A 27,273-nucleotide genomic window follows, 5' to 3' on the forward strand; every position below is an offset into this window, starting at 1 on the left:
TTTTCGTCTTTGGGAATTCATTTAATACATGAGCCTTTTATGAGCCAATATGATCAGCTGGCAGTGAATTAACATAATTACATACATTTTTTTATCTTTTATCAACGATTTGTCACAGTGTTTTCAAATGATCATTTCTCCAACTGTCCCAGGAAATCACAATGTCCCACCGCGAGTAAGCTATTTTTAGAACAGGCCTGCAGGCTACTCATGTGGTCCTTGGGAAGCAAAACAAACTCTGCAAATTGTTTTGTGTTTTTTTTTTACAGTGAACATGATGGCAAGATGCAGAACCGACAAACTTACAAGTGACATTTTCGAAAATGAACTTGAACAGCGTAGATGACTATAACATATTTTACGGAAGCTACGGAACAGCAAATGTGGAGTAAACACTTGACCGGCAAAATCACGCGTTTGCAATTATGCTCAAACCTACTTGTCGGCCAAATGCCAAAAGCGTCATCGTGGCTTTCTCGGAGCTCCAAAGTCTGGAGCGCGTCTACGTGTTCCACGTTGCCAGTTTGACGCACAGAAGCGGCATCAGGAGCGTGACGATAACAACCGGCGCGGCGACCATGACGACGGCGCCGAGCGGCGGGTCCCGGAGCCGCCCGCAGTGAGCGAAGTACTTCTGATGGACGTCCCTGAAGAGGTCGTCCACCAGAGAGCCTCGGCTCTGGCACGACGACTCGCTGGCCCAGCGATCGGCGCACTTCTTCAGATCGTAGTAGACGCTAACAGAAGAAGAGGAAACGATTTCACGGCTCAGATTCACGCAAAAGCCGAAGCTCTGAGAAGTGCATTTTTGTTCAAAGCAGAGCGAACGCAACAAACATCTTGGAAAGTCACAATGACGTTCTCTCGAGTGCATTTGCAAACAAACAAACACGGACTGCAGATATATTCTTGTTCTTTTTAATATGACAGAAGCTTGCGGTGCTGGATTTCACCTTCCTTGGTTTTCTTTGGTCCTTCCTCGGGTCTCCTGGTGTTCGGTTTAGGTGAACGGTATGAGATTTTTTTTCTAATAGGTTTTCTGGTGAGCTAACAAATACACACACGCACGCACGCACGCACATACACATACTCACCCACACACACACAAAAAAAAAAATATATATATATATATATATATATATATATAAAAAAAAATAAAAAAAAAAAAGAGCAATGATGATGACATTTCCGAATGAACAATACTGAGCTCTTTAAGAAAAAAAAAAAAAGAAAAAAAAAATATATATATATATGACAGAAGCTTGAGCGCCAAAGCGTCCGAGCGACCTCGCGGTGGAGGCTTTTTTCAAGCCAACGGTTTTGATTTGTGAAATCCTCCGGGCGGAGACGCGTGCGTAAGCCGACTTCAACGCGGTCAATCTCACGAGAGGTTGTGCCGCCGCATGATATTTAGTGAGGTCAACATCCACAAGAGGAAACTCGGCCTCAGTGCTGGAAGTCTGATCAACAAGATGGCTTCCCTTTTGATGACCTAACGCGGCCATTTCTGCCTTAGCCCCAAAATGACGACATCTGCAAAATATAGATCGTTACATAAGGATCTTAAATCAAAAATGTTTTAAAAGACAGAAAGAAAAAAAGAGGTAGGAATATGATGGCCTTCATGGTGAATACTTTAAGTATCCAGTTTTTTTCCATTTATTTTACTCTTCATACCTGAAGTCATTTCCCGCATCCAAAATGTGCGCAGCATTGCAAAATCAGTGCTCAACTGCATGATGTCAAACTTGCACTTTTACTGATATTTTCTCCAAACATCTCAAACTTATCCAGATATCTAAATCAGGGATGTGCAACTTAAATGATGGGAAGGACTACCCAGTTTTCATTCGTGCTACTGGGGCGGCAGGGGGACACGTGGAACCACCCACTTCCTAACCAGGTGCATGTAAAAAAAAAAATCCATTTTAAATTTGGACAAAATTGCGTGCCTGCCTGTTACGAACTGTTAGTAATAAAGATTGAGAAGATTGGATTCGTTGTACTTTTTAAAAAAATTTTTTTTTTAGTGGAAGCCTTTTGAAGTGATTCTCATTGTTGGCAACAACTTGACTTCATGATTCCTTCCTTCCTTTTCTCGGTCTCTCCTTTGGTCTCTTGAGGCCTCCCTGATTTTATGTTTTTTGGATTTGTCGGGGTCTGGATGTTTCTTGGGCTGGGGAGGAGTTCTGGTGGGGGGTGTCAGGTCGGTGCTGGATTTCACCTTCCTTGGTTTTCTTTGGTCCTTCCTCGGGTCTCCTGACGGCGGTGTTCGGTTTAGGTGAACGGTTTGGGATTTTTTCTAATAGGTTTTTTGGTGAGCTAACAAATACACGCACGCACGCACGCACGCACACACGCACGCACGCACATACACATTCTCACCCACACACAAAAAAAATAATAATTTATATATATATATATATATATATATATATATATATTAAAAAAAAAAATTATATATATATATATATATATATATATATATATATATAAAAAAAAAATATATATATATATATATATATATATATATTAAAAAAAAATATATATATATATATATATATATATATATATAAATAAAATTTATATATATATATAAAAAAAAAATAAAGAGCAATGATGATGACATTTCCGAATGAACAATACTGAGCTCTTTATAAAAAAAAAAGAAAAAAAGAAGAAAAAAAAACAAAAAAAACTTGACTTCATGATAACATTGAGCTAAGCTGCACTCTTACAGACGTTTCATGCCAGAGACGAGCAGCCTAACCCGAACCCAATTCTTGCCGTCTTTTCCTACGTTGCAAAGCAAGCGCCCTTTCGCATGCGTGTCTTGTTTCGCTGGATCCGACTGCAGCATTTATTGATATTTACAATATTACAGAATATCCACTTTACCGCTTCACGGCCGGCCATGCGCATCCTTGACGGTAGCCGCTCGTCTCCATGCTGTTGTTGAAAGCCGACCGGCAGACGCGGACGTTGCTCTCAAACATGTGCTTGTTGCATGGATGGATGATTGTCTGCGATAGCCCTGAAGAATGCAGACGCACGCGCGCAAGCCACACACACGCGCGTTTGAGGCTCGCACAAAAAAATTTGGAAAAGTTTCCAAGTAACAGAAAATGTGACGTCATTCGATGTCTGATATGTGTTCTCGTAGTTTACGTTGTCTTACCTGTCCAGAAGAAGACAAACGCCAGCATGCAAGAAGTCAACGTCCTCTGGTAAGAGAATCAAACATTGTCTTAATTATTTTGTGGTTTGCCCCGTGGTGATGTTTCAATGTTTAAAATTAATATTATGCACAAGTGCACACTGCATTCCATGACGATTTGCGTTTTGTTTATTTTTATTATAGATCACGTATAATCCGTTTCAATATTATTCTAGATTTTATTGAATAAATGAAGTTCCAAATGCATTTATTTTTTGTATTTTAAGTCTTACTGTTAGTTTCATATGACGATGACAGAAACTTTTCTTAACTCATTGGCAATAAATCATCACAGCCATTTTCAGTAAAGCAACCCCTGTTTTACTGGATTTTGACTGTTTTTACAAGGCCCACAGAAAATTCTGTTCTTTGCTGTAAAAACATGGAACCGACAAGAAAGATTAGAGTTTCTTCTTTCATCAGGAGAAAAAAAAAGTATATTTGTATATGTTAGTATTAGAATATAGCTCAATTTAATCATTATAGGAAAATAGCATTTTTGCAACATGGCCCTGGTTGATCTCTTATACTCTGCTGCCACCGACTGGCCGTTTTTTGTAATAATTACTATTGCTTTAAGCGACCTCTTCAGGTCAGAGGCTGCATCAAAGCCTTTCTGTGTGCTCTAGCATGAAAAAAAAAAAAAAACGTATAAATATGTTTTTGGGACCATGGCAATATTAAAACGAGAACATTTGTATACGTTCTTGGGAGCCGATGAGTTCATATGCCTTTATGTGGACGAAACGGTTTGATATCTGATTTCCTCACTTCGTTCTTGAACAGTTAGATTTTCTTGCCATTCCTTTTGCAAGACATTGGACTCTTCTGCGCTTGTCATCAGCATAAAGATCCGTCTTTCCCCTCACTAAACATAAAAACTGTGACTTGCTTAATCGTGCGGAACAGGCTTCTTAAGTAATATTCCTTCGCCAAGGCTGGGAAGCTGCTTTTTAAACATGTCTTATCATCTATACGAGGGGTGATCGAGTTCAGTCCTGGAGAGCCCCTCTGCAGCCTGTTTTCCATTTTTTCTCTCCACTAACACACCTGATTTATGATCAGGATCGTTATCAGGCTTCTGCAAAGCTTGCTCGTGAGCTGATCATTCGATTCAGAAACATGGAAAACAGGCTGGGGCTCGCGAGGACCGAACTTCAGCACCCCTGATCTAAACACACATACGCAATCATTTGTCAACTGTATATGAAACGTGGGGGGGGGGGGGGGGGGGGGACACTGAAATGTCGACCACCTGCTTCCTGAAGGATGAATGAATATATCTTCTGGGAAGCAGACAGTGAAACCATATGTTCATGGAGAAAAGATAAAAAAGAAATAAATACAAATAAAAAAGTCTGCATATGTTGTTTAAATTGTGAGTAGATGCACCTTGGATGTAGGTCAGGGGTCACCAACTCCAGTCCTCGAGGAGCGCAGTCCTGTATGGTTTGGATGTGTCCCCTCCTCCAACACACCTGATTCAAACAATCAGGATCATGATCAGGTTTCTGCAAGGCTTGCTGATGAGCTGATCATTTGAATCAGGTGTGTTGGAGAAGGTAAACATCTACAACATACAGGATAGGGACCCGGAGTTGGTGAGCCCTGATGTCGATGATGTCGATGATGTCGTGGATGCGAGTCGAAGCAGAGTCAAACGCAGGAAACATGTTTGGGGATAATTACTGAAAATGTGCAAAGATCATTAAATCAACTTTTGATCATCGATTAACGGCTTAACTCATTCACTGAAATAAATTAATTTGAACTATTTCCATTAGTTTAACGTTTTTTTTTCTACTTTTGTTAACAAGATTACGAAAACCTAGATTTTTTTTATTGTACATTTAAAACAGATATAAGATTAATCGTGAGTTAACTCGTGAAGTCATGTGATTATTTACAATTCAAAATTTTAATCACCTGACACTCTCACACTAATTTGTAATAATCTTTTATTCTTTGAAAAAAAGATTCAATGAAAAAAAAAAAAGGTGATTAAAAATTGGTGGCGTAATTAATCGTATGACTTCACATAGGATCAAAAAATCAAAATCTATTTATGGGAGGAAAAGTCAGTCATTCTAAAAATGTAAATAATAAAATGAAATAATAAAAGTTGGTTTGTTTTTGCATGAAGTATAAATAATCTGTAACTTGACATGTGACCCTCAGAAGTGGATGTCAAACTCGTAGCCGTCCTTCGCATGTATCGGTTGCCAACAAGTCGCTCTCGCTTTCAATGTCACTCGTTCTATGTGGAAAATTGCTTCATTGTTGTTGAATTGGTTTTTGTTTCATCATTAAACAATGCCAAATACACAAAACAATAATCAGTTAATAAACAATAACCAGAGGGGGCGAAGAAGATTTTGCAATCATGTAAAATATTTTCATTTATTTCGCAATCAATTTTTTATGCAAAATATTTTCATTTTCCGATTACTCAATGGCACAATGGCTTGCAAAAAAATATTCATGTGTTACCAAAGCTTTGCTAATATTGCGAGCTGACTAACAAATAATGCAAATCGGGCCACATTTGGCTTCTTCGAATCGGTTGCGTCATCTTTGTTAATACTGCAACCGCCAACACCTCAAACCAGTCAAAATGTCAAACGAAGCGAGATTAACTTCTTGCTCTCATCATTTATGTCCGGAACCAATTTAGCATATTATGGATGTAGAAAGTACATATATCTGGGAGTAGAAGTTCAACGTCTTTGGAAAAATACTCAGGTGGGCTAAAGCTGAAGGGAAAACAAAGAATAAAAGTACATACCATTTCTGTTGCCGTTTTCCTTTTCGCTGGCGAATCCAGCTGGCCGCCGACTGGTCGCAGCCTCTGAGGTCTTCTGCTCTTATCTCTGTAACTCCGAGCTAATTGAATTGCGCAACGGCAATGAACAGCTCGCTTCCTTTCCCACACCAGGCTGGAGTGTTCCCATGCTACCCAAACCAAAGTCATGTTCCATATGCAGCCCCCCCCCCCCGCGTGACCTCCCACCCCAGAGACACGACAGCCAGGAGGCCTCCGTGTCAACAAACCCAAACGGTCCCATCTCGCCAATGGAATTATTTTGAGGTTTTCAAGCTCATTGGGAGTTTCTTTCCCATTGGATGCAAATTTAGCCCAGAGATTAGCACAGTTCGGAGGTTCCCGGTTCAAATGTTGCTATCGCGACTCTTCTCCGGGTAATTCCAACTTCCAAAATGAAATCTTGCTTTTACTGCTCACGCCGTGGAAAACGGGACCACTTTTTTGAGCCGCATTTTATTTGCCTCGACTTTTAACGGCTCAGGTTGTTCTTTTTGGAGGTCGGATGAAACATCTCACTCATCGCGCCGTCGCAGCGTGAACACATTTCCAACCTTGTTTGGCGATTGGCCGTTCTCTCGGGGGTCGCCCCGGCAACGCGCGGCCACAATATCATCATAACGCATTTACGAGTGGAGAAATTTTTGCAGAGTGGTCATAAGAAAACATTTCCATGGACCTCAAATTAAAGGCTAAGTTGAGGCAACCGTGCAAATAGAAAAGTGTTAAGTGACGTCTCTTCATGGTCATGGAAAACAGTTCCGCAGGTTGGGAACGAGGCAATGCTGCGTAAGATTTTTAAGGGTTGCGGGTTCAAATCCAAAGCCTCGTTTGTTCATTGACGCCGTCAACGTTTATCGACCGGGTGTTTGTGTTTTTCGTGACACGTCCAAAATTAAAATGATGCCGGCTGAGGATGGATGGATTTGTAAGACACGACTTCATTCACACTGACTGGAGGTTGCACTTGCACGGCTGGAAAGTCAAGAACAAGTGTCTGAGTAGTGAATTTTAGGTATGCGTGTATATATATATATATATATATGGGGTCTAACAAAAAAAAAACGGTTTGAACCAGGGGGGAAAAAACAGAATCGTTCCACTTTGAAATATATTAAGATACGTATTGAACCGTCTTTTATTTGAAAGATTTAGGCCATTTTCATAATTCCAGTTTAGCTCTTTTTTTTTTCTTTTTCTTTTTTCTTTAAGAGCTCAGTATTGTTCATTCGGAAATGTCATCATCATTGCTCTTTTTTATTTATTTTTTTTTATTTATTTTTTTTGTGTGTGTGTGTGTGTGGGTGCGTGCGTGTATTTGTTAGCTCACCAGAAAACCTATTAGAAAAAAATCTCATACCGTTCACCTAAACCGAACACCAGGAGACCCGAGGGGACCAAAGAACCAGTTTAGCTATTTTTCTTCTGCTTTTGAATTTGTAAAAGTCCCATTTTCAAGAAGTTATTGAGTATATACGATTTTCGGAATTGGTGGTAAAGGCAATTCATATAAAGCGGTGGTGGCTGCAATACACTTCTTGCATGTCACACATCTTGTCTCTTACCTTATGTGTTCTGTGCGGGAATATAATAATCGGGCCATCAGATGACATCATTCCTCCTGCATTTGGTTCTCATCATTGTCACGGCTGAAAAATGGTGGCAAGCTTTTGCAGGCCACATGAAATGCAGCGGAATCTTACAAGACACACGATATTCTGGCGTTTGACGTCCTTTGGCGGAAAGAGTCCAAATCTTTTGGAGACCCGGTATCAGTTCTCCAAAAGCTTCACATACCTGCTGGTGTATTTTAGGGGATTTTTAATCTTACGTGACACGTTTGCCTGACAACCTTTTCCAACTCCTCGCCTCTGCTAGAGGCTGTGAAAACTGCACGCCAAAATAACCAGACGCTTCTTTCACCTTGCCAGGAACATCATAAACAGTCGACTTGTCAGCTCGTTGTCAAACGGGCTTTTTTTTTTTTTTTTTTGCACTTGTGTGTTGTGTGTTGTGATGAATGCATTCATCCCCGGAGCATTGACACGTTGCCATCATTTTCCATTTCTCTATTGTGCCAACAATTGAGACTGATTGCAAGTCAAGAAGAAGAAACAGACACTCCAAGAAAAAAAAGCCTTATGTCAGAACTTTTGTATTACTATCGGGAAGTCAGGAAGTCAACACTTTCTTGTCCCAGCCCAAAGAAAAAACCACAGCGTAATCACTTTGTTTTTCCACGCACTTCTGGTGCGAGCAAAAAGAGTAAAGTAATACATCACTTTCAGTGAAAACAATATTTACTGTTCTGGTGCGACAATAGCACAAAACATAGTTGGAGCTGCTGTTGTTGAGAAACCCAAAGAGGACGGCGGTTTTCTGCGCTGTAATTTGATGACGAAACGCTGAGTCGGCTTGAGTTAACGATTACATTTTCTGTTCTTAAATATCACCGACAATCGCAAGGCCCATTTACGACACGAGCAGAGCAAAACCATTTCGACAGCTCGACGGAGGCAAAGCAAGGCCGAAGAGTGCAAAGGTCAGTCGTGTTTGTGAAGCTTGGCAATGCGACAGCTGAGAGTCGCAGCTGTCGGAATGTTTACCTACAAGCACGAGTTCAAATCGTTCTCAGTCGCCGCTCTCGAACGCTACTACGTTGATTAAAAAAAATGCTCGCCCGCATGGCCTACTGCTCGCTGTTGGCATTTCTGTCCTTTGCCGGAATCTCACTCGGGCATTTGATGTTCCGATGTCCAAGTTGCACGGCCGAGCTTTTGGACGCGTGTCCCGAGATGACCTCCTTGTGCGCAGAATTAGTGCGCGAGCCGGGCTGCGGCTGCTGCCCGGTGTGCGCCCGCCTGGAAGGGGAGCTGTGTGGGGTCTACACGCCAAGGTGCACCACTGGCCTCGGGTGCTACCCGAGCGCCGACGCCGACGCGCCGTTGCAGCAGCTGCTTCAAGGTTTGGGACAATGTGGACAACAGACCGAGACGGACGTTCCAGAAAATCAGGACCTCCGAGATACAAATGGTAAATACTTACAAGGAACAGACAAAGCAAAATGGTTAACACAAGTGGGATTTCCATCCAATTGTTTAGAATTTTTTTTAGCGAATTGACTGAAAATGCGCAAAAACGGACATGCGACTTCTGCCCGTTTCCATCTGTTCTTCTTTATGCGAATATTGAGAGGGGACTCCGACGCTGTAGGTGGCGCTATACACCGTAGAGATGTGATCCACCAGTCATTTAAATAAGACCAGGAAGCAACTGCGTCGTGCGATGACGTCGCATGAGTTTGCTTTTGTCATTCTTGATAAACCGTCACGTTTCTTTGCTGTTTTCCATTGAAAATTGCATTAATATTCGCTTCTTTAATTCATTCCAAAAAGATTTCTGTTTCGTCGTCCCCCCAAACGTACTTTACTTTATCGTCCGACATTGCTTTGGGACTACAAACGTACGTGTGACGTCATATCCGGTCAAAACGTGTATCCGGCTTTGTCAGCGTCTATTCGCAAAACCTGTTTCCATAACCAAAATTTGCATTTTCCTTTTTTCAAAACGCTTAAAAATCCACACCCTCCAAGTGTAAAAATGTTTTTATTTTATTTATTTATTATTATTATTTTTTTATTATTATTTATTTTATTTTTTTGTAAAAATGTTTTTGAGATTTTTTTTGCCCTATTTCGAGTTTCTACTGTTACAATTTGAATAACAATGGGTGGATGGAAACCCCACAAGAGATGGCAAATTCAGAAAGTCAAAACTATGCCCTCATTTGACTTTTTTTAACGGGTAGTTCCACTCAATCGACAGGTACGACCCTCCCTATCATGAGACCCTGATCTGAACCAAAATTTTGATTGCAGTCTTTATAACCCGCATCGGAAGAAAAGACGTTTAGAAGACGTAAGCTTTATATTTACCCGCAAGGCCGTCGTGGCACACACAGGTAACATCTACTCACCTGTCTTAATTTATATGCGTGTTGATTTTCCTTTTTTTAATCATTCAATTGCATTGCATGAGTGTGCATCCCCGGTTGGAATGTTTGTACTTGAGGGGGCCCCAGCATGACCCGCTAAAACTGCTGCAGTGGGAATTGGGTGGCTACGGTCTACCATAACAGGAGCCTGGTGGACCCATGCGCGAAATAGAACAGGAAGATGGCCATTTTGTTTTGAAGCTGCCATTTTGGGCAAATTCAAAAGAATTTCCTTGACAAACGGCTTTCATCCAAACGAACACCAATCGGAAGCAATTACTCGGCGACCGCATCATTCTTGGCCTTTTTTCTTGAAGGAATATTTTCTATACATTTTCAAATAAACAGTGTGGAATGAAGTCTGACATTTCATCATCCCATGTGCTGAATTGGAAGTGTCGAGCCTGATCTCCACCTACTATAAAGTTGATATCCAGTTGGGCCAGGCATCTGGGTCGCATAGAACCTGGGCCAAATCTTGATGACCGTACATTCATTGGCTTGTGAGAGAATGAGAGCTTTGCGTCCTTAAAAGCTCTTAATATTACACGTCGTCGAGCCCAGCTGTGGCAAGTTACAATTTAGGGAATACATGAGAACATGCGTGTGGTGAAAGATACGTGTTGGCACGGGTCACAGGGTTTGATCGATATGCTATCATTTTATGTTGTTGTTATGTTTTATTATCGGGTTTCAAAAGCAGCCAAGAAACGGGTTTTAACGATCCACATTTTGTACTTGATGACTAACAGACCTTGTACAAATTGTCCTATAGCGTATTCTTAGACGGATGTCTTATTAATGCGGACCCGAATGTTGTACAGTCACAATCAAAAGGAACTGATGCGCGGCTTTTGGTTTGGATTAGCGTAACCCTAAACCTAACCTTAACCCTTTGTCAAAATGGGCCATTCACTTGTTTTTTAATCTTGATGACAACATGATGTACAAAGTTGGGTTAGGTTGAGCAGTAAAGTACACAATGGTGAAATGTTTGATTGATTGTATTCTTAAGAACTTAAAAAAAACACACACACACACAAGGAAAGCAGCAACATGGATGAACGTAAACACGTAAAAATTAAGGCGAGTGATGTATCAGACTCAGAAGCAAAATATTTCCCCTCCATGGCTTGATTTAAGAGAACAGTTTGGTGTTGTCGGGTCCAGCTATGATTTGCGCTGGCGAATGCGTCGTCTTGCGCCAGCTTCAAGCATTAAAAAAAAAAATGTGTCTAATCTGGCAAAACACAGACAAGTGAAGTGTGGAGCAAGTCCAGAGCAAGCTTAAGCTAAATTAGCATTTTTTTGCTACTCGGTTTGCAAAGCTATAGCTAGCTCATGTTTTGATAGCATAAAAGTTAAGTGAATGCTAGCTAGCTCTTAAGCAACAGCATGTGACGTATCGTTTTTGTCTTCTCACTCAGTCCGATCACTACGTAAGTTAATATGAGGGAAACAAATTGTAGTCTCGTCATGTTCGGAAGAAACTCGAGTGTCACCGCGTATGAGTGTAAAAGTAACAAGAGAACGCATTTTTACAAGTGTTGCGGTGGCCCAAATGACGTTTATTCAGTGGACTTACTCAACCGCATCATGTTTTGTTTGTTTTATCCCACATCTTTGCGTCCAATCGCATGCACGCGTCAATCGGAGTGTTGTCGGACCAGCTATGATTTGTGCTGGCGAATGCGTCGTCTTGCGCCAGCTTCAGGCTTTAAAAAAAAAAGTGTCTAATCTGGCAAAACACAGACAAGTGAAGTGTACTTGCTCCAGAGCGAGCTTAAGCTAATTTAGCATTTTTTTGCTACTCTGTTTGCAAAGCTATAGCTAGCTCATGTTTCGATAGCATAAAAGTTAAGTGAATGCTAGCTAGCTCTTAAGCAACAGCATGTGACGTATCGTTTTTGTCTTCTCACTCTGTCCGATCACTATTGTTAGAGTAGACAATATTAAGTATTGTACTCTTTGCGTGTTCAATTAACTGAATGGTGAGATTCTGGTGAAGAAGTCCCTTTGCAAAGGTATTGTAATTATCAGAAGCTTCTGATGACAAAAGCTGACGACACTGAAGCCGTGTTCCATCAGATTGTGTCTCGTCCACTCCGGCACAACATTATTTATTGAAAAGTGGGTGAATACGAAAAGTCTCCTCCCTCAGCAAGTTCCCAGGAATACAAATCAGATTAGAGAAAATTAATAATCAGCCTGTGCCTCCCTTCCGACCGGCTGAGACCGGTCCTAGACTCCCTTCAAGATAGCAAATGTAAAAACCCGTTGCCCTTCTTCTGAGAGTGAGACAGATAATACAATTCTATTCATTGAGCCATACTGCTATAACTAAATCCAAAACGGCTCAAATATAAATTGAAACTGAAAAACAATGTTAATAACTTAACACTATGTAAGTTAATATGAGGGAAACAAATTGTAGTCTCGTCATGTCCGGAAGAAACTCGAGTGTCACCGCGTACGAGTGTAAAAGTAACAAGAGAACACATTTTTACAAGTGTTGCGGTGGCCCCAAATGACGTTTATTCAGTGGACTTACTCAACCGCATCATGTTTTTGTTTGTTTTATCCCACATCTTCGCGTCCAATCGCATGCACGCGTCAACCGGAGAGGGAAAAACAATACCAGAGTCGGGACCTCGGCAAACCTCACGGCTGGCATCCGTGCCGTGGCACTTACTGTAAAACTGTGGTGGTTTGCGCTCGCCAGTGTTTAAAAACAATCCTGCCCAACTCGCGCGAAAAAGCTGCGAAAATGCGAGCTGAATATCCGTTGAGAGAAAGTGCGGTATGTCCTCTGCTCACTTTATTTGAGTTGGCCGGCCCAGCCAGTAACTTCAGATATAATGTACAATTTGAGGTCGCCGTCTGTTGTAGATGCCGACACGCAATTCACCTCAAGAGTCAACTGCACTGCAAACCTTGGATTCGCAGGTTTATGTAGTTTATGTCGCGGTTTCCATTTTGAAAAGCAAGATCGCGCGAGTAAACACCATTCTTCAGAACGGGGTGCTTTGAGTTCACGCGGTCCAATCCGAGGAACGGTTTTGTGCTGCCAGTGTAATCACTGTGGTATCGTTCACCTCTGCCCGTTTTACTCCCAAACTATCAAGCCATCAAACCATTCCATTATTTTTTTGCCGCAGGCTTTTTCCAATACTTAAGCGTGATTTATTAGGGTCCTCTCATGAGGTGAAGGCCAGCTTGGAATCGCTTTTTGGACGACCTCAACATGATAGAAAACTCAACAGTATCTGCAAGTGTGTGTTTCGCAGTGAAACAAAACGCCTGCCTGACACCATTCTCGCCGATAAACACAAAGTTCGGAGCACATCATAACAGGATGCAAGGATTTTTTGCATGTATTTTTCCAATCATATTTTCCAATGTCTTTCAGAACAGGTTGCACACCCCAAAAAAAATTTCCGCATTTGGCCTACATTTGACTAATATGAACAACTTTATCAAGACCCTTGATCAACTTTAGCGTTATGTTCAAACAACGTGATCAAGACGTTCCAACGACTTTATCTACACGTTCCAACGTACTGCAAAGTTGTTCCCAGCCGTCGTCCAGGAAAAAATGGCTGACTCCACATTCGCAGTTCAATGCTTCCGAAGATATCCGCTAAAATACCAAAAAAAATAAAAATAAAATGTGCATACCTTACTCATGTGGGCAGAGCTCTCACGCTCAGCTGATAGTTTGAAATGAATACAAAAATGATATGAACAAATCTACTCTGGGCTGATCTTGAACTCACCTTTTATCTCTGCACGCTTCTTTAGGATTTTAACAATGACATCACACCTACTTAAATACTTTGAGATTCCCAGTCGGCAATTTTGTCTTTATGGACAATCACTCCATCGTTCCATGCCTATTGTTCCTTTTGTGCCGTCAAGTTGGAAGAAGCGTGAGACAACCTTTGCCCTACGGGAGGTCATCCCCTGCTCAGACTTGCTTTATTCACCGTCTGTGTTCTACAAATGCACGGCTATGTGTATTCAATGGGTGACATTGAATTTGCAGTCCGGATGAGTGCACGTTTGTGCTTGCAGTTGTGGGAATACTCTCCCCGAGGAGTGGAGAGCAAAAGCCCTCCTTTTTTTTTTTCATTCGAACGGTAATTAAAAACACAAAAGCAAATTTGTTCACAACACAAAGCCAGAGGAATTTATTGTACTCAAATGTTGGCTTTTAATGGACACAAATGATTCCGCTCACTGCATGTTCAGTTTCATGTTTCTTCTTTTCTTGATAGTTAATTGACATTTGTTCTTTGTAACCCAGATATTAAAACAAAATATTGAAGACATATGAGCATTGAAAAGGAATGATAATGGTGAAAAACAAATCAAAAAACCTCGTCATCATTATTTGCAGACACCGCTCAAGATCCTGTTTACACAGAAGCAAAGCTGGCAAATCTTGTGCACACAGAAACGTTTCAAGACATGCGTTTGTCCAAAAGAAGACACTGAGGACGTTTAACGGATGCAATGTACATGCCAAACCTGGAGTGGCGCTGTAGCGCAGCCACAGGGAGCTAACGGAAAGCGTAGAAGAAGAATCAGCAAAGAAGACGAACCACTGACCTGAATAGCCGATAGGCCAAGCCTTCTGAAGCCACGAGGCCGCCATATTGCTCCTCCCAAGAAATGTTTCTCGGCATACAATCCTACAGTAGTGAAATATATAGACAATTAGACACACACATATATATATATATATATATATATATATATATATATATATATATATATATATATATATATAAATAAAATAAAATTTTATATATATATATATATATATATATATATATAAATAAAATAAAATTTTATATATATATATATATATATATAAATAAAATAAAATTTTATATATATATATATATATATATATAAATAAAATAAAATTTTATATATATATATATATATATATATATAAATAAAAAAAATTTTTATTTATATATATATATATATATATATAAATAAAATAAAATTTTATATATATATATATATATATATAAATAAAATAAAATTTTATTTATATATATATATATATATATATAAATAAAATAAAATTTTATATATATATATATATATATATATATATAAATAAAATAAAATTTTATTTATATATATATATATATATATATAAATAAAATAAAATTTTATATATATATATATATGATTCCAGTACAACAACATCACGCAAAAGGTTGCGCAAAACGACAACGACACGGCTATCCGCCATTGTTGACAGACGTGGCGGTTCGCGTGCAGTTACACGAGAATTGTGTCCACATTGGAACGTACGGGGCGCGTTTTGAAATCTGGAGCCCGGTTCCAAAAGTCAGCAAGCTCCGAAACGGCGCCACTATGTGGACGAACTGCCCAAACGGTAAGAAACTTGTGCGAATACATTGAAACGGTCTTTCGTGTGGGCGGGGCCTAAACCAGCTTTGAGAGATGACTACATGTTGTCCCCGTCGAGGGTTTGGAGTCAAAGGGCTGAATCGCGTCACAAACACCGTTTGGTGTTTTTGTGTATCTTTGCGCCCGTCCTAATTTCATGAACGCCAGGGACAATATTGGAATTTGACACCTCCTTGACAAAAATAATTACATCTAATTAGTGCAGAATGAGCTGCCTGTGCTTTGTTAAGACGAGGATTTGGCGCAGAGGGCGACTTCCGCTTCCTCCGCACCTGCAAGCCGCCACTTGCTCCCGAGTCGACGCACGAGCGTGCTTCACGCAACCTTTTGCTTGTCATAGCTCAGCGGTTTTCTTGTCCCTCTCAGGCATGTTTCGATTTACAACCTAAAAGGATTGCCTCTGTTTTTGCAGGCCTAATTGCAGACACGCACACACACCAACTCCGAGACACACGCACACACGCACATCGCCGGCGGCGGAGAGCTTCGCTTGCTTTTGTCAGCATCTAACGTCTTCATCATTAGTTGATTGCAACTGTTTTACAAAAGTTTGCTCTCAGGTTTTATGTTGAATTGATCTTCAAGTGACAAAACGGCCATCATTAGTGACATAGACCGTAGACCGTAGACCGTAGACCGTTTGGCTGTGTCACGCCAGAAGAGAGATGGGATCTTCCGTTGCAGCCAAATGGTTGCGATCGGAAAAAAAAAAAAAACTCGTAAGAGATCGATTTAAAACTGTGTTTACTTCAGGGAACTATTTATTTACATTTCCCGTTAACATTGACCCTGGTAGAACATTACAGTTAAGTTGAAATTTATGTTACTAATATTGTCTAAGATTTACACCACACCAATATTTTCCATTTCACAGAAAATTATTATCGGCTTCAAATTTTGGTATTTGACCTCCTTATACTACTATTTTGTTATCGGCCCAGGAAAAAAAAAAAGAAGCATATCGGTCACAAAATTTTGATTCACAAAAAAAAGACAAGTCTAAAAAAAAATGTTTTTAAGTAAGGCTCAAAGAAAATCATGGAATAAACTCAAAACCAAAATAGCATGACTTGATTAACAGACAAACAAACAAAATAATTTTTGGAATAATCGTTACGCGAGACTCTCACGGCAAGGTTTTTACCTCATTGCTCGTTATTTGTGCCAATCAGTCAACATCAGAGTCCGTTTGTGCCTCGTCGCAGTAAATAATGAAAGAGAAAGAGTCGTGCTAATAAAACATATTGTTGTGGAGACGTTACACGTTGCCAAGTTGTTGCCATTAATAATGCCGAGCTCGCATTCTTTCTCTTGAAATGACACGTCTGCGCCAGTGTGATGTTTTTCCTCGAACTCATAATGAGGAGGAGGAGGAGGATGAAGATGATGCTGCTGGTGGAAGTGCAAGCCCGAGGCAGCAGCTGCTTCTTCTTCTTCTTCACTTTTTGTGTTAAGAAATCTGTGGCGTGTTTTGACGTGTAAAAATCCAACTTGTTTGCCATGACCGAGACATGTTTCAAACCGGTATTGCAATTTGGAAACATGACATAATGGATGGATGGAGCATTTTTTTTTAATCACACTTTTCTTTAAATCTCATGAAATTTCAAATTGATGGTTGAAGTCCAATTTGGTCGCATTTTGAAACCGTTTCACTCAAAGGAAATGATGGGAGTATAGAAATAAGACATTGAAGGACAAAAATAATTCCCAATCGGCTCATACAGAAATCCTGCACCTAAATTTGAACATTTCAGACTAGACATCAATTATCATGGCCAAAGATGTCAAATTAATGTACAGACGTCACTTTCTGTAGGGGTAAAGCGCATGATTAGAAATGATTTTGCGTTCAACAATATTCATCCAAAAACTGCTTCCTGTTGTCATTCTTCTTCTTTCAAATTTGCACCGCGTCAAAATAGTGTGTTACCATCTAATGGACGAGAGTGGAATTGCACCCGGAATGAATGTGAGACAGAAACAACCTGTACCCAAAAATAAAATAAAATCAAATAAGCTAGATAGCACAACCGCGAACCCGTAAGTCGCGATGGACGGGGGGGGGGGGGGGGGGGGGCATTACTGTAAGCATGCTGTGAAAGACCCTCACACTCGTTATGGCAAGTGAGCAGGGACACTCTCGGAAAAGGTGAACACATAATGTCAATCATTGACATGAGTTTGGGGAATTGACGCCCTCTGGTGGAATTGCCCTCTGGACTGGACTTTGAATTGCTCTCAGCGTCCTGTCATCTATTTCAAATGCGATGTCCCATCGTACTGCTGCTATTTTTAGAACGGAAGTGGTCGTTTGCAAACAGATGTCCTATTTGTTGCTTGGGCATTTTCTGTACGAATAAAGAACTCAAATGTGTTTTTGTTTGATGTATGAGCTTAAAAACACTTTTTTTGCGTTACACAGTTGCTTTACATTTTATTCATCGTAGCCTGATCAAGTTCACAGCTGGTTCGCAGCCTGCACACGCATTCTAGTAGCAACAGACATTTATTTAGACATTGTGTCTTATTATTATACCTTGCGTTCTATACTTATAAATAGATACTTGTAATTTATGGCAAAAAAAGGGGGCAGGACTGTGGTTGTCCCTGTCCACACTGCAATTAGCAATGATGACAAGGAGGAGGATGATTGGGGGGTTTCGGGGGTTGGGGGCGTCATGGAAGGGTTTCGCGCAGGGGCGACAAGAGAGGAGACAAACATTTACAATCATGTATATTAACAATAAAATCAGGCATCCGTTCTCATTTGCCCATTATATTATTTTCCAATAAAATAAAATGCAGGTCGAAGAAGAAAAAACAATAGCCTCTATTCGTGTACTGGTACTCATTTTCATATTGTGATCTAAATCAGGCTGAGAAATGCCGACGGCACGTTATCCGTTTTCTCAATCTGTTCCGAAAGCACTTCTTTTTTTTTTCTTTTTTTTTTAATCCACCTTGGCAACATTTGACCCGCTGTACAGTTTGTGCTTCCAGGCAGCAAATATTGTGCCGAGGTTGCCTTGCCTCACTCGAAAAAAGTCTTCGTGCTAAAAGTGCGTGAGAGAGCAAGAAATGCACAGAGCAGGCAGAGATGTCAGATTTTATGCGATACCTGCAAATCAAATCACAGCTTGTAAAAATGGCCTCGAGCTAAGGTAGGGAGGACTAATTAGCTTGGTAAGTTTGTTTTATTAGCGTGTCGGTCTCCTTATTATTAAGGTGTGCACTTAAAAAAGAAGAAGAAAAGAAAACAATCCCTGGCAAATTATTTGTTTGACCCTCACGCAATGACTTGCGTATCATTTGCAGATTGTAAACATGCTCATGCTACATTTTGTATATCATTTAGCTTTGTTTTGTTTTTGTTCAGCAGACATGCTTGGAAGCGAAGATCCGAAGGTCAAGGCGCCGCCTCCTTTAGACGCTTGGTTTTGGCAGGAGTCTGCGAGGAAGCAACATCTCCATGAGCGCCAGACCAAGATGAAGACGAGCTCGGCCTTTAAGGTCAACGTTAATCAGTTCAGCAGCAGCCACAACTTGATCTTTAATACGTTTGTCATTGATTTGAATGACCAAAAACGCAAAAAATGACTTTGGAGTCCCAAACAAACAAAAAACAAATACAAAACAAACTCAGTAGCGCCCTCTAGGAAGTTCTAAGAAAATATTAACTGATAACCAGTTTCATGGAAAGACACGGAATTGGGTGGAAAAAATCTATCAAAACAGGACTTCACAAAAACGAGTAAACGGCTGATTGGTTTGTAGGACGGTCGTTTTACAAACCACGTTAAGATTTAGAACAGAAGAAACCTTTTGGATTAAAAGATGAAATGTTTTCAACAAACAAGAACAATGGTTCAATCGTTGCTGATTAACCAGAGGCTCGAAAAAAATACGGCAACGGAGAAGGACCCGGATGGACAGATGAAAACTCCGTTTTTTCGAGGCTTCGCGACAAAGAGCACTTGCCGTAAATGTGGCCATCCGTCAACAAAGTGCCGACGCAGACACGCGAGTGTCCAACTCTACTGATTGCCACGGCTGAGAATCTAAACAGACGTCATAGCAGGACACGCCCCAAAAAGTATTTTGAGGGGAATTTCGCATTTTGTACTTTGACAAACTCAAGTAGAGAAATTGCCCCAAATGAGCTCCAATCGGAAGCTGGTACCCCAAAACGGGTTTGGCGATGCTAATTTCTGAAGCTTGGCACCAACGGAGATTCTTTCTGCTCAAAGATTGGAGGCGGCTTGGCTGGATTTGGTGGCGTGATAGCAACGTCCGCGGCCACAGGGACCGTTTCCGAGAATTGTCGAGCAACATATTGACAGTTGCAACCACATACTGTCAAGTAGAATAGGCTCAACATCTGGAATTGGGTCGCTCTGCTGTATATTTACGAGCCTGTAACCCAGTCCGACAACACCGCCGCACAACTGCACTGTAAAAGTGCGGTCACGGACGTCATTCTTTTTTTGTTTTTGCCTGACAAAATGCGCCGGCGTGATGCGGCAAAACTCGAGCGGGGCAGGAAATGCCGTTGTAAGCCCAAAGTGTGGGAGTTAGCCTGGTTAGTGGGGAAAACCGCATCCCGTCTAGGCATCACTCTGTCTGTACTATTTTTTATTTTTTTATTTATTATTTTTTTTTTTTACAATGCGATTTGCCACGATTTGATGGAAGTGAGTGTTAAGACTTGCGGTGGGTTGAAACTAATTCATTCATGGGAAGGAAATTCAATTGAGCTTTGAGGGAAAAAAACGGTTTGTACTGTGAAAACTTACAGTCATGTACCTTACTTGTAGTGAACGTTTATTGAAATACACTTAAAGTCCTGGTCATGTTTACTGAAATGTTGATGGACTAAATCCATCCGTTGTGTATTTATGCTATTTTGCCTCCATGTCCAAATTCAGTCCTGATTCAAATGATCGGGTCGCGGAAGACTGATAATGATCCTGATCATTTGAATCAGGTGCATTGGAAGAGGGACTCATGATCTAAAACATGCAGTATAGTGGCCCTCGAGGACCAGATTTGGACACCCCTGTCAAGAGGTGGCAAATCCAGGTCTAAAAAGTAAAAACTCTGCCACAGTTTGGCTTTAGCCTCAGGTGCTAGTTAGCTAGCTCCCTAGCTAGCTCCCATAGTGCTTGCTTACCTGCTAGGGAGCTAGTAGCTTTTGGACCTGGATTTGTCACCTCTGCATGTATTTTTGCCGTTTTGAACATGACTCGGAAAGTTTGTTTTGTTTTTTTAAACCGCCTTAGACACCGCTTTGACCAAGACACCAATTGTGCGTCTCTCATCACGACAGGATGCATGAAAACATCTCAAGTCCAAAACAGCCGTTTTGAGCAGAATCCGAAACGATTCGATTCCAGCTTGATGATCTATAAAGTGTACACGATGTACGGAGATGGCAAGGAAAGAGTAATAAGATGAGCAGGAGGCATCTGCTCCTGTTCGCCTCCGTCTCATCCTGAGCCAAGTAATCACAAGACTTCATCTTCTTTGAACCCACTCACTGCCGCCTGACACAAGCCGTATGTTAAAAGTAAGCGTCGATATGTGCACGTGTCAATCGGGCCTACGTGGGAGCTGCCTACAGGATGTCTGCTCACTTTCAGACGAAGACGCAGGTGTCAAAAGTCTCCACACAAATCTTGCACCTTTGATATTAGCGGCTGTGGCTTTGCCTGCCAGAAGTTTCAGTCACGCACAAAAAAAGCATCATTGATGCAACTGTTTCAAATAAAGCAAAAAGTGAAATCGCAATTATAACTCCAGAAAGCAATCGGTCACTGAAATGAAATGAAATGAAATGCGTGGTCTTGTTTTTGTTCCATAATAGGGCCAACATTGTGGGATTTCACAGAGTTGTGGGGCCCACCCGTCCACGTGGGGCCATTTTGCTGGGCCCCACAAATTCCGACCTCTTTTTGAGGGTCAAGACTTGGTTTTAGAGTTTAGGTTTGAATTGGGTTATGGTTGGGTAGGCAAACATTTTTGATGGTTGGGGGAAGGGGAAGGGGCTAGGAAATGCATTATGTCAATGAGATGGCCCCACAAAGATAGTAAAACAAACGTGTGTGTGTGTAAAATGATTCTTTCATTTCTGTGGGATTTATTTGCCAGGAACATTATTGAATACATATAAAGAATGCTGATGCAGAACAACCTGTCACACAATGAAAGCGCCAAAAGACGCCACGCCCCTTTTTCATGGTGAATCTTCAGAATGATCAAACATTGACAACTTAACATTGAATTTCTTTGCTGGAGTTTGTCAAAGTTTGTGCCATGGAATTTGCCCAAAATGGCTGCTTTAAACAAAAAAAGGCCAACTTCTAATTAAGTCTTGGGCACGGGTTCTTCAGACTTTTTTCTGTGTGCCCACCAAATTCCGTGTTGGTTGGTGAAACTGGTTTTTGGATGCGAATAGGCCTACTTGACATTCCAACGAGCAGCACTGACTGATTTTAGGGGTGTTTGTTCAGGACCCCAAAAATAAATGTGCACCAGAATGCACAAGCTTGCAGAAAATGGGGAGTGTCGGCCATGTTGAGACCCCGAAAAAGCAATTTGACCCTAATAACTCAACTCGTCGACAATGTTCAAAGTCAATTTGCCCATTTTAACTTCCCTGCGCAGAATGCTTGTCATCGGGAGTTGGACCTGTTCCTTCAGGAGATCGCCAAAGTCAGCTCGGAGGACAACAGAGGCGCTTTGCGGATCCTTCATGAGCTCAAACTTCCAAACTGTGATCAGCGGGGATTCTACAACCATAAACAGGTGAGTTGTGGTCAAAAGTGGCGGCGTCGCCATTTTAAACACGTATATTGTGATCATTTGTGAATCCTCTCATTCGGAAGTGTCACCGATGTGTGTGGATGAGGACCCAGATGCAGTTTTTTGCCTACCAACACACCTGAGACTAAAGATCAGGATCGTTTTCAGGCATGTTGATGAGCTGATTATAAGAATCAGGTGTGCTCGTGGCCGGAAACCTGCAAGGACTCCTCGAGGACCAGAATTGGTGAACCCAGCAACAGGGCGGCCATCTTACTCCTACTCGCAAGCAGACTACTGTATAAACTACTTTGAAGACCCCCCTTTTACTTTTAGCGCTCCGTTCTATAATAAAAAAAATATTTACAAGTTTCCTCCTGTAGAGGATAGCGTTAGCATGCAAGTCAATCATGGCTCATTTTGCTGACAAAACCCAGAAAACAGGACAACTGGATGCGTCACTTTTTTTTTTTTTTTTTTTTTAAGAGCTCAGTATTGTTCATTCGGAAATGTCACCATCATTGCTCTTTATTTTTTATTTTATTTTTTTTTGTGTGTGTGTGTGTGTGGGTGAGTATGTGCGTGCGTGCGTTTATTTGTTAGCTCACGAAAAAAACCTATTAGAAAAAATCTCATACATTTCACCTAAACCGAACACCGCCGTCAGGAGACCCGAGGAAGGACCAAAGAAAACCAAGGAAGGTGAAATCCAGCACCGACCTGACACCACCCACCAGAACTCCTCCCCAGCCCAAGAAACATCCAGACCCCAACAAATCCAAAAAACATAAAATCAGGGAGGCCTCAAGAGACCGAAGGAGAGACCGAGAAAAGGAAGGAAGGACAGACGAAGCCGCGTGAGATCCGCAGACACCAGCCAGCCTCCACCGATTCAATAACCTGAAGAGGAAACCGATTGTGTCTGAGTTTCGGTAGATGCTGGTGTGGTGGATCTGGCGTGCATGAAAATCTCCACCAAAGAGGGGAGCCGTCGACCCCCGCCGGAACAGAGCAAGCGCAACTGGATGCATCACTATTGAAATGTCGACAGCGTGATGCAAAATGGGAACGATTGTCCATCGGAAATGAGGGTGTGGTCAATTTAACACTCAAGGATCAGCTGACACCCAACATCCAACCCAACACTCAAGGAAATGTACCCTGGCAATGTGAAAATAACACTGCTTGCTTTACTGCATATTTGACCGAACCCTGGAAATGTAACACTGACTGATTTGCTGTGTGCAGTGTGAAAAGGCCTCACGACAGTTTTGCGGCCGCTGCTGTATCGGCTTTCCCATTTGGCGTGGAAACAACTCGTTAGAAAAAAAACAACGCTGTCCAAACAATGAGACGCACACTTAAGTTGCGTGTCGGAAGACGTCAGCATGCGATTGCGGCGACAGCTTGGAAGCGCGCAGGGTTGCAAGGCATTACAACAGTTTGGCGTACTTCGTGGGAAGGCTTTTGTTCCGCCAGGCGACAAACTGCGCTTTCCGGCAGGGGCCTTGAATTTGAATTTCGGCTCGTGCGCGCAAATGTGACGGAGAAGGACAGACGGGGGTCACCTGCTTCCTCGTGAGGACAGTAGAGCAGAAAAAGAAGATGTTGAACAGATGCCGGCGTTCGCTCTCAACCACTCGGCCAGTTTTCATCTCCGGTCACAAACAACGGCTTTGTTTTCGCCGATTCCCAGGGATGAACACTGTACATCCTGCACACTCGGCTCCCTTTTTTGGACTCGTCCCTCCTTTTCGCGGGGTAATTACTGTAACTGTCACTTTTTTGTTCTTTTTCATCCAAGGAAGAAAATGGAAAGTCTTTCCTCCGCCCCTCCCGCCCCTTCATTCTTTTGGTCGACCCCGTCCCGACCACCCTGGGTGCGCGGCGTAAACTGTGTCCACTTCAATCACGACCTGCTTTCTGAGTAGACGTCAGCTCAGCTGGGGGGCGCACGGGTGGGGTGGGGCGGGGCGTGGTTAGGGGGGGGCGTGGTTGGTCCTGGACGGTTGCTTGTGGTAAATAAGTGAGTGTGCCGCGTCACATGCATGCGTGTCATGAGATGGCTTGTAAGCGGGGAGGCCTGACCTACTGATGGCTTGTCATTGGGTCAGCCCGGTACCACCCGATCCAATTGGCCGCCCACTGGCCACGCACGTCCTTACGCACCCACTTCTCAAGCCACCATACGCTACGCTTAATGACCACACCCCCAATGTCCCACCGCGGGGCTTCACCCCTCCCTCTTCTTTTTTTTTCCGTCCAATGTGTGTGAAATGTTTTTCTTTTCTCCGCCCAGTGTAACATCTCCACGAACGGCCAGCGGGGTGAGTGTTGGTGTGTTGACCCATTCACCGGAGTGGAAATTGCAGCAACGCCTAAAGTCAGGGGGGATCCCAACTGTAAGCAGCTTCAGGAAGAGTTCCAAGCGACACCCAGAGCAACGGCCTTCTACTAATAAAGTCCATATTAAGTATTAAACCTCTTTTCCACTGTGCGGTACCTACTCAAGCCCGCGCAGCTTTACGTGGTATTGATTCCTTTACACTGGCAAAAAGATGATGCAGTCCTGCCGTCTATTTTTAGTAGTTCACTGATTACATTTACATGCCGTCAATATTCGGGTTAAGGTCAAAATTGCAGTTTACATTCGCGAATAGACAGTGACTTCCGAAAGCCTGCTCATGTGATCGATCTTCATCGAAACCCCAACGCACGGATAACATTCATGACACAAATAGACGTCATTTGCACGTCTTATTTTCCACCCTTGATAAAAGACATTTGCTTGTGTATTTCCAAAGGGTTGCGCGCCAGACGCACTGACTTATATATGTGCATATATGTGTGTATAAATATAAACAATGCTGTGCCATTTTTGCCATAGACAAAATAAGGTGAAAATGGCAACGTAAGATGGCCGCCGCGCCAGACGCACTGACTTATATATGTGCATATATGTGTGTATAAATATAAACAATGCTGTGCCATTTTTGCCAGAGACAAAATAAGGTGAAAATGGCAACGTAAGATGGCCGCCGCGCAGACGCACTGACTTATATATGTGCATATATGTGTGTATAAATATAAACAATGCTGTGCCATTTTTGCCATAGACAAAATAAGGTGAAAATGGCAACGTAAGATGGCCGCCGCGCAGACGCACTGACTTATATATGTGCATATATGTGTGTATAAATATAAACAATGCTGTGCCATTTTTGCCATAGACAAAATAAGGTGAAAATGGCAACGTAAGATGGCCGCCGCGCAGACGCACTGACTTATATATGTGCATAAATATAAACAATGCTGTGCCATTTTTGCCATAGACAAAATAAGGTGAAAATGGCAACGTAAGATGGCCGCCGCGCAGACAAGTAGTTCTTGTACTGAAAAGACCAAGAAGTCCACAAATCAATGATCCTTTTAAACGAGGTGTTTCCATCACCTTTATATGCCCAACTATCTGGGTTAGAAAAGGGGAAACCCGTGGGTCTTATTCAGGTTTTTCAAAACCTCATTAAGAGCATAATCGGATTTTTGCGTGGCCACATGACCTTTTTCCAAAGCCAAATATTGGCAGTATTTGGGTTTCGAAAGCCTTTTTGACCGCATGCAAACGTAGTCACTATTTTGATGACTTGACTTGACAGAACGGAGAAAAAAAAAAAAACTGAAAACTTGACTTGGGAGTTAAAGACTCACGATGTGACCGACACGCTGATATTCAGCTAAATGATGCTTATTGAACTTTGGGTTGTGAAGCGGTGTTCAATGTAAGGGTTAGTTAACCCAAAGACACCAACTAACCCCTACTTCTCCACCCCTTACAGATGACCGCTTTTCAAATGCATCTTCGTGAATCGAAAATGCAAGAGCGGGCGTGCGCGGCCTTCATTGTCTGGAGTTTCGATGCTCAACGTTTACCAAGATGGAGTTGCTGGCAGGAAACGCAAAACAATGAGCCGAAAGACATTCAAAGGTTTTTGCACTGTGGGAAAACTGCCAGGCCGGACAGTTTTTTTGTTTGTTTTGTTCTCTCTCCCTTTTTAATCCGAGGTGACCGATTTGACAACTTATTTGATACTTTGTTATGGTGAAATGATTGATTATCATCAACTGCGGGAGCAATTGCCATTCAGACGCCGATAATTAGTTGCTAATATGGACTTTCATCATGTTCGTGATTATTTGTAATCATGAACCGTCGTGCTACTTGAACCTGATCACACAAGCCAACAAGCGACTACTTCGTTTGCCCTCCCTTGCTTTTTGTTTATTGGATGTGCAATTAAACATACATTGAAACATAAAAAATGTGATTGCAGCGTTTGTATGAAATGTGCACGAAATGTGCTTTGTTTACTGGCGCTCGTCAATAGTTTCCTTGGCTGTGCGTGTGCGTGCGCGTGTGTTTTGTTTTCACTAATGAGGTGGTGACATGACGAGGAATTACTTGTCGAAGAGGGAAACTGACGAATGAGATTCGGAATGACAAAAGATGATTTGGAGTCAACAACACCATTGACTCCAAGTTTCCACAAACTCAAATCGGAGTAAACGCACCTTATTTGATAAATGAAACCACAACTCTTTTTATTTATTTATTTTTTTATTTTTTTATTTTATTATTTTATTATTTTATTATTTTTTTATTTTTTTTTTTTTTTATTTTTTTTATTTTTTATTTTTTTTTTTTTTTTTTTAACAAACTTGTAAATATGAAAACAACTTTGGAAGACCTTTTCGATCATAATTGCTTGATCATGCTCAACCTGTCGCGTTCTCACACACGAGTTGGACAAAAAGACAGACCTCAAATGTAGTCAATAATTACGGGTGCCTCTTATAGGCTCATATTATGTTTTTCTGCGAGTACAAATCCAGACCTGTGCCTGTGCATTTAGTTCTAAAGGGGGACATACCGCAGTATGTCAAAGGAGCTCAAATAAATCATTGCCTCTGTCGTGCCCAGCGACC

General features: G+C 41.6%; 2 protein-coding genes across 5 annotated transcripts; one reads left to right on the forward strand and one right to left on the reverse strand.

Annotated features, from left to right (window-relative positions):
• On the reverse strand, window positions 1-6,159 carry LOC147165065 (uncharacterized). The gene is made up of 4 exons (XM_086091716.1): window positions 6,003-6,159; window positions 3,179-3,224; window positions 2,899-3,034; window positions 1-737 (listed from the first exon to the last, which is right to left on the reverse strand). Exons 1-4 carry the CDS (start codon window positions 6,003-6,005, stop codon window positions 503-505), a joined length of 420 nt encoding a protein of 139 aa, XP_085947842.1. The 5' UTR covers window positions 6,006-6,159; the 3' UTR covers window positions 1-502.
• A 2,452-nt stretch (window positions 6,160-8,611) lies between these two features.
• Window positions 8,612-26,604, forward strand: LOC147165066 (insulin-like growth factor-binding protein 2-A). 4 transcript variants are annotated; one of them, XM_086091828.1, is made up of 5 exons: window positions 8,612-9,071; window positions 18,866-18,999; window positions 22,153-22,293; window positions 24,590-24,692; window positions 26,127-26,604. In XM_086091828.1, exons 1-5 carry the CDS (start codon window positions 8,711-8,713, stop codon window positions 26,153-26,155), a joined length of 768 nt encoding a protein of 255 aa, XP_085947954.1. In that variant the 5' UTR covers window positions 8,612-8,710; the 3' UTR covers window positions 26,156-26,604. The 4 variants fall into 4 exon arrangements, with proteins under 4 accessions (XP_085947954.1, XP_085947952.1, XP_085947953.1 ...); XM_086091826.1 differs by having other exon boundaries at window positions 8,613-9,071; window positions 24,590-24,752; XM_086091827.1 differs by having other exon boundaries at window positions 8,613-9,071; window positions 18,869-18,999; window positions 24,590-24,763.
• The last annotated feature ends 669 nt before the right edge of the window (window positions 26,605-27,273 follow it).

Source organism: Leptonotus elevatus, chromosome 12 (assembly GCF_054856555.1).
Source record: "Leptonotus elevatus isolate MCC_2025b chromosome 12, RoL_Lele_1.0, whole genome shotgun sequence".
Taxonomy (NCBI): domain Eukaryota; kingdom Metazoa; phylum Chordata; class Actinopteri; order Syngnathiformes; family Syngnathidae; genus Leptonotus; species Leptonotus elevatus.